This window comes from Mauremys reevesii, linkage group 3 (genome assembly GCF_016161935.1).
Source record: "Mauremys reevesii isolate NIE-2019 linkage group 3, ASM1616193v1, whole genome shotgun sequence".
NCBI classification, from domain to species: domain Eukaryota; kingdom Metazoa; phylum Chordata; order Testudines; family Geoemydidae; genus Mauremys; species Mauremys reevesii.
Window position 1 is genome coordinate 193,515,404 of NC_052625.1, and position 14,647 is coordinate 193,530,050.

Here is a 14,647-nt window from a genome sequence, read left to right on the forward strand (position 1 = left end):
ACAGTCTTCAGAATTGGTGTAGAACCATAACAGAACGAAGCAATTACATCTCTCAAGTTCCCAAGAATGCAGATAAAGTTATAAGCAGTTAATGGGCCTGCAGCCCATTCAGCCTATTCCATGCTGATTTGCATTTTCAGATACAGTAACCTCACAGTTTTTCTACTAAAACACTCTTGCCCTTTGTTGTTGGTATTTCCTGTAGCATGGGCATTGCATTTTTAAACTCCAAGCAAAGCTTTTATGGTGGAATTTGCTTGTTGTGATCGTGGTGAGTAGGGATCATTTGGATATTTTTGGTCTGTGAATTTTATAAGGATTTATTCTGTGCCTACATTACATAACGATTGGCATGGTAGAGTTTAACTGCTTCAAATTAGCTTTCATGTCTGTAGTAGGTAAATAATCTGGATTATTAACATTCTCTAAAGTCTAGATTATGAACTTTACTCACACTGGTATCCAATTATTCACCTGAGTAATGCGATAAGGACTAATCAGGTGAGTAACTCCTCATCACTGTCAGGGTTTTGCAATCTGTTCCTAAATAAGCCTTTGTCAAAAATGATCATTCATTACAGTGTGTTGTGTAAATGGAGAGAAGATTCATCAGATAAGCTCTTCATGTGTGTTGGGTAATATTCTTAATAAACTTAATATTCAAGCAACCTGAAACTGTTTTTAAAAGTCCAGTTTAAAATAAGTATTGTTCTTAACAGCCATCTTGCCCTATTGTTTAGGACATTCTGCATGCGGTCCTACAATTAATTCACTGAAACACAATATAATCAGAGAGAGCTTTTGAATAGTGTGCTCCAAAGTCACTTTTGTCCTAAAGAGCAAGAATATAAACTGTACATACTTTTTATCTGACGGACACCTTCTTTATTACATTAAATTACTTGTACATAGTCCCACCCCGTGGTCCTTGCAGAAGAAACATTCTATTAAAAAAACATACCCAATGGCTTTCATGGCTCACAAGAAGAGCAGGGGTGTCCAGTTGGAGAAGAGAAAGGACCCAAAAGAAAGGAAATTGAGAGGGGGGAGAGAACAGTAGTAAGAGTTTGGGAGAGAGAAAATACTACTAAAAAAAATCCATAGGGGAACAGAGACCACAGCAGATATGAAAACAGCTTGAAAGAGACTAGTTTGGAGGGAAAAATAATCTGAAACATTTAACAAAGAAGAAACACTATAGAAAATTATTAATGGGAGTATTTTGTATTTACGCAGCTTTCATCTGTAGCTATCAAAGTGCTTTACAAAGAGGGTAAGTATCATTGTCCTCAGTTTAGACAGAGAAACTGAGGCACGGAGGAGTAATGGGCACACCGCAAGTCAGTGCCTAAACTGTGTATAAAGGTCAGAGCTCCTGACTCACAGTCTGTGCTTTGTCTGCTGGAACACATTGCCTGAAACAAGTCTGAGGGAAATGCAGGCTCTGAACAAGTCTGAAGAAATATGATGCACGAGGAAACAGAAAATGGGAAGATAATTGGGAAAAAAGGAGAAATAAGAGAATGGAGGCAGCAAATGCTCTAAAGTTAATAGAGAGTTTGCACTGTACATTTTGAAATAATGCTTTAATGGTAGCTTAGCCTGTGAGGGAATGTTATCTAACTCTAGCTGGATGCCAGAGATCATGTTTGTTTGGTTCCCAGGTATGAAAAATAAAGTGACATTTGGTGGTACTCAAACCTGAGCCGTTATTGTTAATTTTCTCGTTGGACTCTCTCTTATACCTTGTGGTATCATTTTAACATGTTAAATTCTTTGGTAAAATTATTTTTATTTTTTAGCAGCTTCAGTGAGAAAATCTATTTCTTTTTCTGATTCAATCACAGGGAAGCTTCTTTCGTCTGTATTATCCTTCACAAAATGGCACAAGTAGTGAAGAAACCAAGTGGATCCCCAGGAAGGAATATTACCGTGGACTTTCCGACTTCCTCAACATATACCGGATGTTAGGAGAGACACTTTTTCAGCACTATGTTGGTAAGATGAGTTTATTTCTAATTGCCTTACTGGTGAGACACTGTGTGCTATGGTCACTTTAGTTATGGCACCTGTACGTGAGGAATGTATCAGAGGGGTAGCCGTGTTAGTCTGGTTCTGTAGAAGTAGCAAAGAATCCTGTGGCACCTTATAGACTAACAGGAATGTGTTAATACTGCAGGAGCTCAAGGAAATTTCCTTTGCAGAACTGTTTCTCCTCCTTTTCTATGGGGCAGTAACATTCAGGTGACTGTGACTCTATGCTTCACTGCACCATGTGCCCAAATACCACTGTCATGGGTGTCTGGGAATATTCCCAGGAGTAAGCCCTATGGGTAAATTCACCCTTGAGCAAAGGGCCACCACTTAACTCCTATAGGGAAGCTTTTTGAAGGCACAAAGGGGAGGCTAAGTGCCCAGCTCTGATTGAAAGTCGGTGGGAGTTGGCTGCCTAACGGCCTTTGTGCCCTTGAAAGTCTTCCCCTACAGAATATAAGTGGGACAGAGGCCTTATGCTGGCTTTGCGCATGGAGGGAATTTCACCCTTTGCCTGGTAATAAATGTTTGTAGGATCAGGCTTTATAGTGCAGAATACGAACTAAGGCCTTTACGCTTACCTGCCTTGTGTATCTCACTCAAATAATCTAATTGAAATCAGTGGGTCAATCCGAGGAATAAAGCAGCTACTCAAGATAAGGGAGGGTATCCGAACATCTCTCGAAGAAGTGGTTACATGAGAAGCCACACTAACTGCAGATATCCTGTCTTATCTAGGCTCCGTGACATGTCCTGCAAAATGGAATGCTGCTTTCAAGCCTGGAGAGAAATACCCCCTCATTATTTTTTCCCATGGACTTGGAGCTTTCCGGTAATGCTGCAGTTTGTGGCCTCAGACCACATGGGGACAAGTGACTCTCCAATGTAACTCCACTGCGATCAGTGGAGTTATGTCAGGGAGGAATTTAGCCCAGGAAATTGACAGTTCTTGAGAATGGTTTTGAACACTATTTCGGTAAAGTTGTGTTGGATCCATCACAGCATTAGCTAAAACTGGTTTTAAAACCAATGGGCCAGATCCTCAGCTGGTGTAAAGTAGTATATCTCCACGGAAATCAATGCCAGTTTCTAAAAACTGAGGGCCTGCTCCAATTTTATGTTTACTTATATGTTTCCCTATTTGAAAACACTTGTTTCTTAGGAGTGTTGAGAGAATCAATGATTTAATGTTTGTAAAGCACTTTGAAGATGTCAAATATTATGCAGATGATATTATTATATATAATCATTAGTTTCTCTTCCTCAAAAAATCCTCTTCAAAATGGTTGATATAAAGATAGAGAGGCTGTATGGCTTAGTGGACGGAGCACTGGACTTGGACTCAGGAGACCTCAGAGGGATTCCTGGCTGAGCCACTGGCCTGCTGGGTGACCTTAGGCAATCACCTCCCTGCCCCGTGCCTCAGTTTCTCCATCTAAAAATGAGGATAATGATAGTGACATCCTTTCGCAAGCACTTTGAGTTCTATGCATGAAAGCACCATATAAGAGCTAGTTGTTGTAATTATTATTATTAATGTGGGACTTTGAACATGTTTTACAGACTTCCACATAAAAATCAGTCCAGCAGTAACTTGAGAAGGAAAGGAGGCATTGATCGACAACGTAAAATATTAAATTGGGTGTAGTACAAATACGGCCTATGTGTTATTTCAGGAGCAATGTATTGACGTGTATTTAAGCAGTCTGTTTTTTTGATTTCAGGACTATATATTCTGCTATCTGCATTGAGATGGCATCTCAGGGTTTTATAGTTGCTGCTGTGGAGCACAGGTTTGTATAGTACATCTGCTTTTTTGGCTTAGAAGAGGCGAACTGTTACTTCACAAAGTCTTATGCTTATAATTTGATCTTGCAAGGTGCTGTGTGCAAAACCTGAGACCTTCTTAAATTTTATATAAACACTTAAATTTGACTGGGGGAAATTATTTTTCTCAGCAACGTCTTGAGTCTAAAAAACGCAAACAGAACATAGTGTTTATTCTACAGTATAACTTAGATTTATTTAAAAAGACTAAAATAGTATTAATTTTCTTCAGAACCCAAGTAATTCCCATAATTCAACTCTCAATCTAAACCAGGGGTCTCCAAACTTTATGAGACGAGGGCCATATTAGATTTTTGAAGGGCCTTCGCGGGCCGAAGCGACTGTGAAGAAATTAAATGGATGCAAAATCATTAAAAAACAACACTACTCTACTGTGTCAGTGTTGCATTCAGTTCTAAATCAGGTATAAAAGTCAATCGATGCAGGTACTGTGAAATCACACAAAATATTTGTCAATACAGTAAAAATCATTTCACTTTTATTTCTAAAAACTCACACATTTGTATCGTACAAATACTGTTTGGTTCTATTAGTGCTGTAGTTAAAATGTAACCATTATAAAATTGTTAATTTCCATCTTCTTTACTCCATTTATTGGAGATGTAATTAAGCATCTGGCTTGTATTTTTACTCGAAGGCAGGGGTCAGTGCCTGCTCAGCTGCAGCAGCAACTCTCCCCTAAGTTGGCTCCCCTTTTGGGGGGACACTGGCTCCCAGGGGCATTCACCCCTCCGCACAGCTCAGCTGAGCTTACCCCCCCTCCCCATGAGCTGCTGCCAGCAACGCCCCTCCCCGGCCAGTTTGGAGTGCCTACGCAGCTGCAGCCAGCCTGTTTGCTTGTCCCTGTACCTGCTTGGCTGCAGCAACGACTCTCCCCTAAGTTGGCTCCCCTTTTGGGGGGGACACTGGCTCCCAGAGGAACTCACCCCTCTGCACAGCTCATCTGAGCTACCCTCCCCCACCAACCCATGCGAGCTGCTGCCAGCGGCTCCTCCCCGTGCCTGCTCCGTGTGCCTACTCAGCTGTTCGCTTCTCCCCTATTGGTTGGAGGGCCTGACAAATGGAAGCCCCGGTCCGAATCCGGCCGTAGTTTGGAGATCCCTGATCTAAAGAAAGAGCAAGTTACTTGAATTCTTTGACTAGGGTAGCTGTCAGTTGTTTATGTAATTTTTTTTAAATGCACTATTTGTGGCTGTTTAATATTAGACTGGCAAAACAAGGTCTGTTTTCTTTTCATTTAGACTTTATTATATACATTCAATTATATTGCTGCTCTAGTTAGTTTCTTGGTGCCAGGAGCCAGTCTTTCTTGATAGGGGGTGAAATCCTAGCCCCATTGAAATCAATGGCACCAGTCCCATTAACTTCAATGGAGACATGATTTCACCCCTGAAGTCCATGTGGGTTGAGCACTGTTGGCATGAGTGTGAACTAGCCTTCAGAAGTAACTTTTTTTCTGTATTATAGAGATAAATCCTCTTCTGCGACTTATTACCATAAGGAGAATCCTGTTTGTGAAGCACAAGAAGAGGCTACAGAAAATCCGAACGAGGAATGGATCTACTACAGAAAACTAAAACGAGGTGAACAGGAATTCCCTCTACGCCACCAACAGGTATTTGTTGTGGAATGCTGATCTAACAAATGACGAAGATGCAATCTAGCACCCAATAGGTGCTAAGGGATTGATTAAAGCTGGTATATTTGCAAGGCCACTAACCCATCAGGCTTCCTACCTCAGGCCAGGTCTACACTACAGACTTTTACCAGCATAGCTATGTCGCTTGGGAGCATGATAAGGTATGATTTGTGACCAACATAGCTGTGCTGGCAAAAGCCCCTAACATAGATGTGGTTATAGCAGCACAACTGTGCTTTTGGCAGTATAGCTTATTTTGCTCAGAGATGGGGGAAGGAGGGAGGCCTCAAATAAGCTATAGTAGCAAAAGAGCAGCTTTGCTGGCATAAGCTGTATCCACACTAGGCGTGCTTAACAGGAATAGTACACCCATATAGTTATACCCACAAAGCCTTCCAAGTGCAGAGCTGGCCGCAGAAGCATGCCAGCAGTTTTTGTTTCTTGATCCAATCCCCACTTATGTCAGTAGAAGTCTTTCCATTGATTTCAATAGCCTTTGAGTGAGGTCCTTAGTGAGTCTCTGGTGAAAGTGTACACACCAATAAGGCAACAACTGACATCTCATATATACATCCAATATCCTATTTGTGAGGCTAAATTCATGCCAGTTGGAGGGAATAACCTGCAGAATTATTGCCCATTGGAATGATCTCTCTGGTAGAGCTCAGCAGGTGTTTCTTTCAGGGATTCATAGTGATTTCAGTGGCACATAGGCCTCGTGCTGGCCATCTGCATGGGGGTGAATTTCACCCTCACAAGAAAGCTGGTTCCAAAAAGAGAGAAAAATATTATTTTTCCTGTTTGGTAAAATATAAAACTCAAAAGGAATACAAAAACATCTCACAGCCATCATTAGGTAATGCGTATACAACACAAGAAAGGCTCTCTGACTGGTTCCCATTGAGGGATGGTCTAGATGAAGCCAAATATTAACACACTTTAAAGCTCCAGTATAGACAGTGCAAGTTGTCCTGTAACACAATAGCTCATTCAGGCGAACCCCAGAAGACAGACAAGGGATCATCTGGACCAGCCAAGTTTTAAATACATCTTTTATCCAAGTCCTGACAAGCCTGCTCCTGAAAAGTACTGACTCCATGGGAGTTGCTCTCATAGGGCTAAATTCACTCTTGTGCAGCACGAGCTCACTGCCACTTCAGTCCTAGGGGCCAAATTCTCTAAACTAGTACAGCTCCTTTCATTTGTTTCTATTTATGGATCCAAGCTCCGATTCTGCAAAGTGCTTATCTTTGAACATGAGAGTAATCCCAATGACTTGAAGTGCTGGATGTTTCTAAGATTTGTTCCTGAGTGTTTTAACTGGATGCTGAGTAGCTTGTTTTTTCTGTCCAGAAGAATCATCGTTGTTGTCTTTTATCTATGTCTAGTTGCAGCAGAGAACAGAGGAGTGCATCAAAGCTCTTGACCTCATTCTTGGTATTAATAATGGAAATCATGTAGCGAATGTACTATCTTTAAACTTTGATTGGACTCTGTTAAAGGTGAGTGAAGAGATCTAGACTCCTTTTAATAATTGCTTGATCACCCTTCTGTTTTCTCTTTGTGATCCCCACATCAGCCAAATATATTAGTTGTATGACAGTTTCATCTCATGCGATCCTGAAGCTGTGTATTTATAGCTGCTATCATTCTACGTCCATTCTAGTAGTCTCTAGCTTTTAAAACAGATAAGCTGTAACGACTAAAAGTTGGGAAAGGAATGTTCCATACAGCATCTTGATTTCTTTTACAGGAGTCTATTGATACTGACAGAATAGCTGTGATGGGACACTCTTTTGGTGCTGCCACAGCCATTAAGACTCTTAGCAAAGACGCTAGATTCAAGTAAGTATCATAAAGCAAAGGCAGGTCCCAGGGCTTTGGGATGGTTTCAGTCTGCATTTAAGCTTTTTGCTTTTCTTGGCTATGCTGAGATCTCATTTAACTAGTACTAACTGTAATGATTACAGCAATTGTAAAGAAAATGGCTTTGCTTACTATGGACAGTTTTTCCCTTACTTACTCCTGCTTCTGTGAGCTCCGGGGAGCCAGAACATCTGGAACAGACACACATGCTTCCTCATTCCTTGGTACCTTGTGGAAATGTCTCTGCCAGAGCTTCACAGGGCCAGGGACAGGACTGAGTGGAACAACAGCCTGCTCCCTGCCCTACCAAATAGATTTCCAGTCTGAAATGAAAGCATACTATCCCTTCAGGAATTCTTTGAGCCTGTTTATCCATGAACACTGTAACTCAAGGCACACTGAGACTACCCTATGAACCATTCTACATCAGTGATATCATCGCATAGCTCCTTTTTTGCAGGTGTGGCATTGCCCTGGATGCATGGATGCTTCCTCTAGATGATGAAGTTTATTCTGGCGTCGAACAGCCATTGTTGTTTATCAACTCAGAAAAATTCCAGTGGGTTTCAAATGTTCTAAAAATGAAGAAACTTTACTCCACTGGCAAAATAAGAAAAATGATCACTATCAAGTAAGTATTACAGCACTATAGTCCTGTCTTCTTCTCTAGAGACTGGATTCATTGCTTGTAAAATCTACGGGAGGAAAATTACAGGCTTCTAACCAGAGTTGGTGGTTTACCTATAGGAATCTAATGGTGCCAGTTATTACAACCTCACCAGAAGTATTTACCATGCAAGGTATTTTTGTTTTCAAATCTCTTCCTATAAAAGTCTGGCGTCATAGCAAAGGGCTTTGTGCACAGAATCAATACAGACTTCCCGTGTCGTCCAACCAAAGATGCAAGATATCTATTCTGTTGTAGTCAGGTTCTTATGCTGTGGCCATCACCATAGTATCTGTGTAACCTGGCTGTGAGACTGGGAGCTAGAATAGCAACTGCAGCCTACTGTGCAACACCCAGGTGGGATTTGTGACCAGTGGATCTGCACACCCCAGCCACTTCCCCGGACTACTAACAAATCATTTCAATTGAAGTTAGGTGCTTAAATACTTCTGTAGAGCTGGGTCATGTGACTTGCCCAAGACCATAAAAAGAGAGTCTTTTTTGAGGCCCTCACCTCTCCTAAGCAGAGAACACCTCTGTAGCCAGTAGTTAGGACAAATTCTAAACATTCCTGACCCATCCACTCGCACACAAGGCCCTGAAGGTGATGGGGTGGAGAAGAACATAAGAAGCCCACACGGGGTTTGTATTCCTTCAGTGACACAGAGAACAAAGATGTTGATAAACTGGAGAGGGTTCAAAGAAGATCCACACGACTGATTAGATTAGAAAACATGCCTTATAGCGATAGGCTCAAGGACGGTAAGTAGTGAACGGTGAACCGTGGCCACTAAGAGCTGCAGGGGGTTGTGCCTGCGGACAGTCAACATCTGGAAAATGTCTCGCAGCCCGCAACCAGCTTACGCTGATGGGCTGGAGGTTGCCCACCACTACTCAAGGAGGTCAAGCTGTTTAGCGTAACAAAGGCTAAGAGGTAACTTGATCACAGTCTATAAGTGTCTACATGCGGAACAAATATTTGATAATGGGATCTTCAGTCCAGCAAAGATAAAACATGATCCAGTGGCTGGAAGTTGAACCTAGGCAAATCTGGACTGGAAATAAGGCATACATTTTCAACAAAGGTAATTAACCTTTGGAACAATTTACTACGGGTCATGGATACTCCATCACTAGCGTTTAAATCAAGATTGGGTGTTTTTTCTAAAGATATGCTCTAGGAACTTTTGGTGGGAAGTTCTATGGCCTGTGTTATACTGGTGGTCAGACTAGATGATCCCTTCTGGCCAGGAATCTGCGACTCTATTAACAGTTTCAAGGGTCCTTCAAGGGGCATTTGGAGAGTGTGGGGAGCAAATCCAATGAATATGATTATTTGGATCCATTAGATAACACATCCCAACCAACTGGGCAAGAGCTGTTAGGGGTAGAGGATTATTGCAGCCCTAAGGATATCAGATTCATAGACAGAATTGCTGTCCTCGACTTCAAGGCTGCTCATGTAGACACGTACCTCAAGACAGAATTTACCCTTCGGGTTTTTCTACACTTGAAAGTTATTCCGATTAAGGCAGGATTTGAATGTAACACACAATAGCTATTCCCAAATAACAGAGTATAGACAAGCCCTGAAGCAGCAGTAGCAACAGAGGAATAGAAGTCTCCTGTCCCAATTAAATATATAATCCATGATTATCTTTGCAAATCACTTGATTTACACGCATTACCTTTTATTGCAAAACTGCCTTCCTATTAACTTATTTAAAACTGTCTCTTTTATGTTTACAGGGGATCAGTACATCAGAGTTTTCCAGATTTTACTTTCCTGAGTGGTAACTTTGTTGGAAAGATTTTCAAATTAAAGGGAGACATAGACCCAAACATAGCTATAGATATTAGCAACAAAGCTTCATTAGCCTTCTTGCAGAAACATTTAGGTAAGTAGCAGTATTAAAAAGTAGTTCTGTTTAAAAGGCTCGGGTGACTATTAAGTTCTATATGAATAAGTGTTAACTCTTTATTCCTATGCAGCTCCTCAAACTAATCCACTCTTTCCTTTAAGCCAAAAATTAAAATTTTAATTATCTCAGTATTTGCTGATCTGCCTCTTGCTGAAAATGTGTGAATACTTTGATAGTTGACTTTTTTCTCTGGGTTTGTAACTTGACTGTAAAAAGTTTCTCCCAGCTGCAAGATCAGGTTATAGTGCCTCAAGTTAGGAACATTTAAATTTTCTTCATTTTGTTCCTTTCTAATTTATGAGATATGTAAATCATTTAAGGTTTCCCCACTTCATACTTTATTTTGTTCCAACATCTTCCAAACCAGTTTGATTTAAAAGATGAAATTGGCAAGGAATTAGCTTATTATCTGGTAGTTTAATTTTAATTAATCATTTTTGCATTTGTCTCCTTCAGACAGTAGTTGTTTTGGTCACATTTGTTTTGCTTCCACATTCCACAGGTCTGAAGAAAGATTTTGATCAGTGGGACGCTCTTGTAGATGGCGAAGGACATAATGTCATTCCTGGAACCAACATTGATCTACCCTCAACTCAGCCTGAATCACTAGAATGAAGAAACTGATAATACCGTGCCTTAGTAGTACTGCTGGTCAGCTACTTCCCACAGCTACAGCATTTTTCTTTCTCTTGGCAGTCTCATTGCACATTGATAAAAGAGTTGCAGGGGTTTAAATTCATACCAGCCTATAAACTTATTCTTTAAGATACTGTAATAAACTTTTGCTTTCTACCAATCAAATATTAAATCAGCTATTGAATGGATGTCTGGCTCTAAATTAAGAAAGAAGCAGCGTTACCTAGTGTTTACATCAGGCAACTTTTGTTCTGGCAAGAGTTTGGGCAAAATGTTTAACCTCTCTGCTCTTCAGCATCTCCATCTTTAACATGGAGACAATGCCTAACCAGCATATCAAATGCTCTGAGCTCTCCAGCTGTAGAGTGCTACATAAATACTGAAAAAACAAATTAGTAGGCCTAAGTTAGCTTGACTTCAAGAATATCAAACGGGAAGCCCAGATTCAGTTTAAGATTCTGATTCCAAATGGAGATATTTTGTAAAATCGATTTCCACCGGCCACCAGCACCACTGGATGCCTCCTGAGAGCAATTGTTCTTGGGAGAGTTCCTGTAAGATTTTTGGAAGTTTGGCTCTTCTTGTGAAGTTTCAATTCCATCTGAACTGCAAACTGACGGAAGGCTCTTTCTAGTTTTGGATTTGACCCAGAACCAAAATTGCCAGGACAGATTGGGATCTAGGGACTTTAATCACAGTCCTGCCTCCCAAAATTCAAACCAGTTTGGATTGTAGGTGCCACATATGATATATTTAGTAGTTATGTACTTTAATAACAGATTCAGTTTTTTAGAAGCCACACTGCACATGCTTAAGCATTCCTGCCATGCTCTAGGAAACCAAAACTGCACACAAATTAGCTGAAATGTTTTCCCTCAATGAGGGACAATGGAAGACTAGTAGAATTTCTTGTCAAGATTACAAAACACATGGAGCACTTGGGTTGGATTTTCCAAAGCAGCTTAGTGACACGAGTACAAGTTCTCTAAAAGTCAAAGGGACTTGTGCACCTTCTCCATCCAGCTTTTGCTTCCTTTGTAATCATCAGTTGGGGATAAGGCTGATCCTGGAGAAAAAAACTCAACTCTCAAGGCAGCATAGTCTTCATTTTTAAGAGTAATTCTTTTGTATTTATATACATTTTCCTGCTTTGTACAAATGCCATCTCACCATATTGTGACATGCACTATTACTATTAGGGATGCTTTTTTACATGTTATAAGAAAACTGTAGCCTAGTTCCAGGACAAGTTGCAGTTTTCTGACATTGTGCGCACCACTCCAATACAAATCTATGTTTTCAACCATAAACAAGCTCTTGAATTGGAATTTGCTGTACAAAGGGAAATAGAAAAGTTTATTTTTAAGCTACTTTATCTCCAACTTAAAAGTGTGCTTCCTTCCCCTCAAGGGGTCATTCTGTGTCTGTTAGACCTCAGGAGCTCTCCTTTTTAATTCCCCCAAATAAACATCTCCCTCCTCACAGAATCACTATTCTGGCAAAGGACAACTGAACTCCTTTCATAGAGCCATTAGCAGTCAGAGGAAGAGAGCTTTAAGACCATGTCTATTACACAGATAGAGTACTGTTCCCCCTCAGTAGAGAATCTGTGGAGTGACCTAGGGTAGGCCATTAGCCCCGATGCTGTGATAAAATTTCATTTTTGACACTGCCAAGCAGTCATTATTTGTGTTACGTACACGAGGTCCCCAGCCACATTACCATCTACTAGAGATGGTCTATTCCCAGTTCTGCCCATGGCACTGTCACCTTCCCCTTGCTCCCACCCTGCTATTTGGCACAAGTAATTGACCCACATACTTCCTAGTCAATACCTGTTTGGTTGATATATTTAGAATGCTATAGCTACAATACCATCTGCATGATCAGCCACTGCCCTTTCCCTTCTATCTTCTCTAGAAGGCATCATCTGACAGTTTTGTTTTCATAGCTGTGGCAAGGCGTAGCTATAGTACTCGTAGGCTATGTCCACACTACAGACCTTACAGCAGCACTGCTATACTGCTACAGCTGTGTTGCTGTAAGGTCTCCCATGAAGCCGCTCTTTGCCAGCATGAGAGTGTGATGGGTTTGGTCACAGAGACCCCCTTGGAACTGTCAACTGATGTGCTGAAACTGCCTCTGAGCCAGTTTTCCCTGATGGCTTGGGACTCCAGAACCCTGTCTTGTTGAGCCAGACATGCTACCCTGCTGCAACACACCCCAAAGCTGCAGCCTTAACTGAAAACAGCTCAGCAGATACTCTTGTCTCCAGCGTGCAGACACCCAGCTCCCAATGGGATCCAAACCCCAAATAAATCTGTTTTACTCTGTCTAAAGCTTATACAGGCTAAACTCAAACTGTCCACTCTCTATACCACTGATAGAGAGATATGCACAGCTGTTTGCTCCCTGCAAAGTATAAATCACTTATTCTGGGTTAATTAATAAACAAAAGTGATGTTGTTAAGTATAAAAATAGGATTTAAGTGGTTTCAAGTAATAATAGAACAAAGTAAGTTACCAAGCAAAATAAAACAAAACACACAAGTCAAAGCCTAATACATTAGGAAACTGAATACAGGTAAATCTCACCCTTAGAGATGTTCCAATAAGCTTCTCTAATAGACTAGACTCCTTCCTAGTCTGGGCACAATCCTTTCCCCAGGCACAGTTCTTGTTAGTTTCAGCTCAGGTGGTAACTAGGGGATTTCTCATGACTGGCAGCATCCCTTGTTCTGCTCCACCCCCCTTTTATTGCATTGGTCCAAGGTGGGAATCCTTTGTCTTTCTGGATTCCCACCCCTCCGTCTAAATGGAAAAGCACCAGGTTTAAAATTGATTCCAGTATCATGTGACTGTCAATGAGATTTGTGTTCCTAAATCACAATTGCATGGAAAAATCCTACAGCTTTGTGGAGAATCTACCTTACCTGATTATGGCACAAAACGGGCTTTCATCTTAATCTTACCAAACTGGTGAGAATTCTGACATATTACTCATAGCATGGCAGCATGCCTTTGCCTTTAAGAGAAAATGGTAATATCTAATGAAACTTGCTCTGTTCCATAGCAATTTCCACACATGCAACAGAAAAAGTTTATTTCACTCACTGTGCTTACAATTCTATTTGAAGGTTTTGTTCCTACTTGCAAAGTGAGAACAAGCAAGTCAGTACTTTTGCATACACATTTGCAGTGTTTGGAAACATTTAGAACAGTGCCAGATGTTGGAACTGGATAATGGGGGATGGATCACCCTGTTCTGTTCACTCCCTCTGCAGCATCTGGCACCAGCCACTGTTGGAAGTAGATACTGAGCTAGATGTACTGAAGGAATTCTGTACACAATATTTTAAAATTCTGCATATTTTATTTGTCAACAAACATACATGGAGACTCCAGCATGGTAGTGCAGAGCACTGTCCACTGGCTGCCCGGAGGTGGAAGATCACCCTGCAGTGCTGCTTCCACCCCACCCCCAACACAGATTTGGCCATGAGGTTGACTCAACTCTGATAGTGCAGGGCCCAGGCCTGCCACACAAACACCCCAGGGCCCTGTCCCTCCAAGCCAGGTGCACCAAAATAGTAAGCAAGAGGGAGAGTCTCTCACACATGCCCAGCCCTGGCCCTCGATCCAGGTGTGGGGCAAGCAGGCTCAGTCCGGCAGGATCCAAGTGTGGAGGGGTTTAGTGCAAGGGGATCCGGGTGTGGGGTAATCTGGGTGTGGGTGGCTTGGTGGGGGATCTGGATACACAGGGGCTCGTTGAGGGGTTCTGAGTGCAAGGGGAATGGGACTCAGCAGATGATGCTGGGGGAGTGGGGTTTAGTGTGGTGGAGGTCCAGGTGCAGCTGGTTGGGCTCAATGGGGTGGGCACCTGGGTGCAGAGGGAAAATGGGGATAGTCTGGGTGCAAGGGGTGGGGGTCTGGATGCAGGGGGGAGGACCTTGATGGCAGGGTCCAAGTGTGGGGAGTGAGGCTCACCAGAGGCAAAAGAGGGTTCAGGTGCAGGAGGGCTCTGGATGCAGGGGA

General features: G+C 41.8%; 1 protein-coding gene across 5 annotated transcripts in view; it reads left to right on the top strand.

The window, feature by feature from the left end:
• The window catches only part of PLA2G7 (phospholipase A2 group VII), a 36,524-nt gene extending 25,724 nt beyond the window's left edge, over positions 1-10,800 (top strand). For 4 of the 5 annotated variants that reach the window (XM_039531913.1, XM_039531911.1, XM_039531912.1 and 1 more), the window contains exons 3-11: positions 1,848-1,998; positions 2,773-2,866; positions 3,759-3,827; positions 5,350-5,497; positions 6,910-7,023; positions 7,275-7,366; positions 7,848-8,018; positions 9,804-9,952; positions 10,479-10,800. In XM_039531913.1, the coding sequence (XP_039387847.1) occupies positions 1,848-1,998; positions 2,773-2,866; positions 3,759-3,827; positions 5,350-5,497; positions 6,910-7,023; positions 7,275-7,366; positions 7,848-8,018; positions 9,804-9,952; positions 10,479-10,591 (1,101 nt within the window). In that variant the 3' untranslated portion in view covers positions 10,592-10,800. The remainder of the gene's footprint in view (positions 1-1,847; positions 1,999-2,772; positions 2,867-3,758; positions 3,828-5,349; positions 5,498-6,909; positions 7,024-7,274; positions 7,367-7,847; positions 8,019-9,803; positions 9,953-10,478) is intronic. The other variant, XM_039531916.1, reaches the window with a different exon arrangement.
• Positions 10,801-14,647: the final 3,847 nt, after the last annotated feature.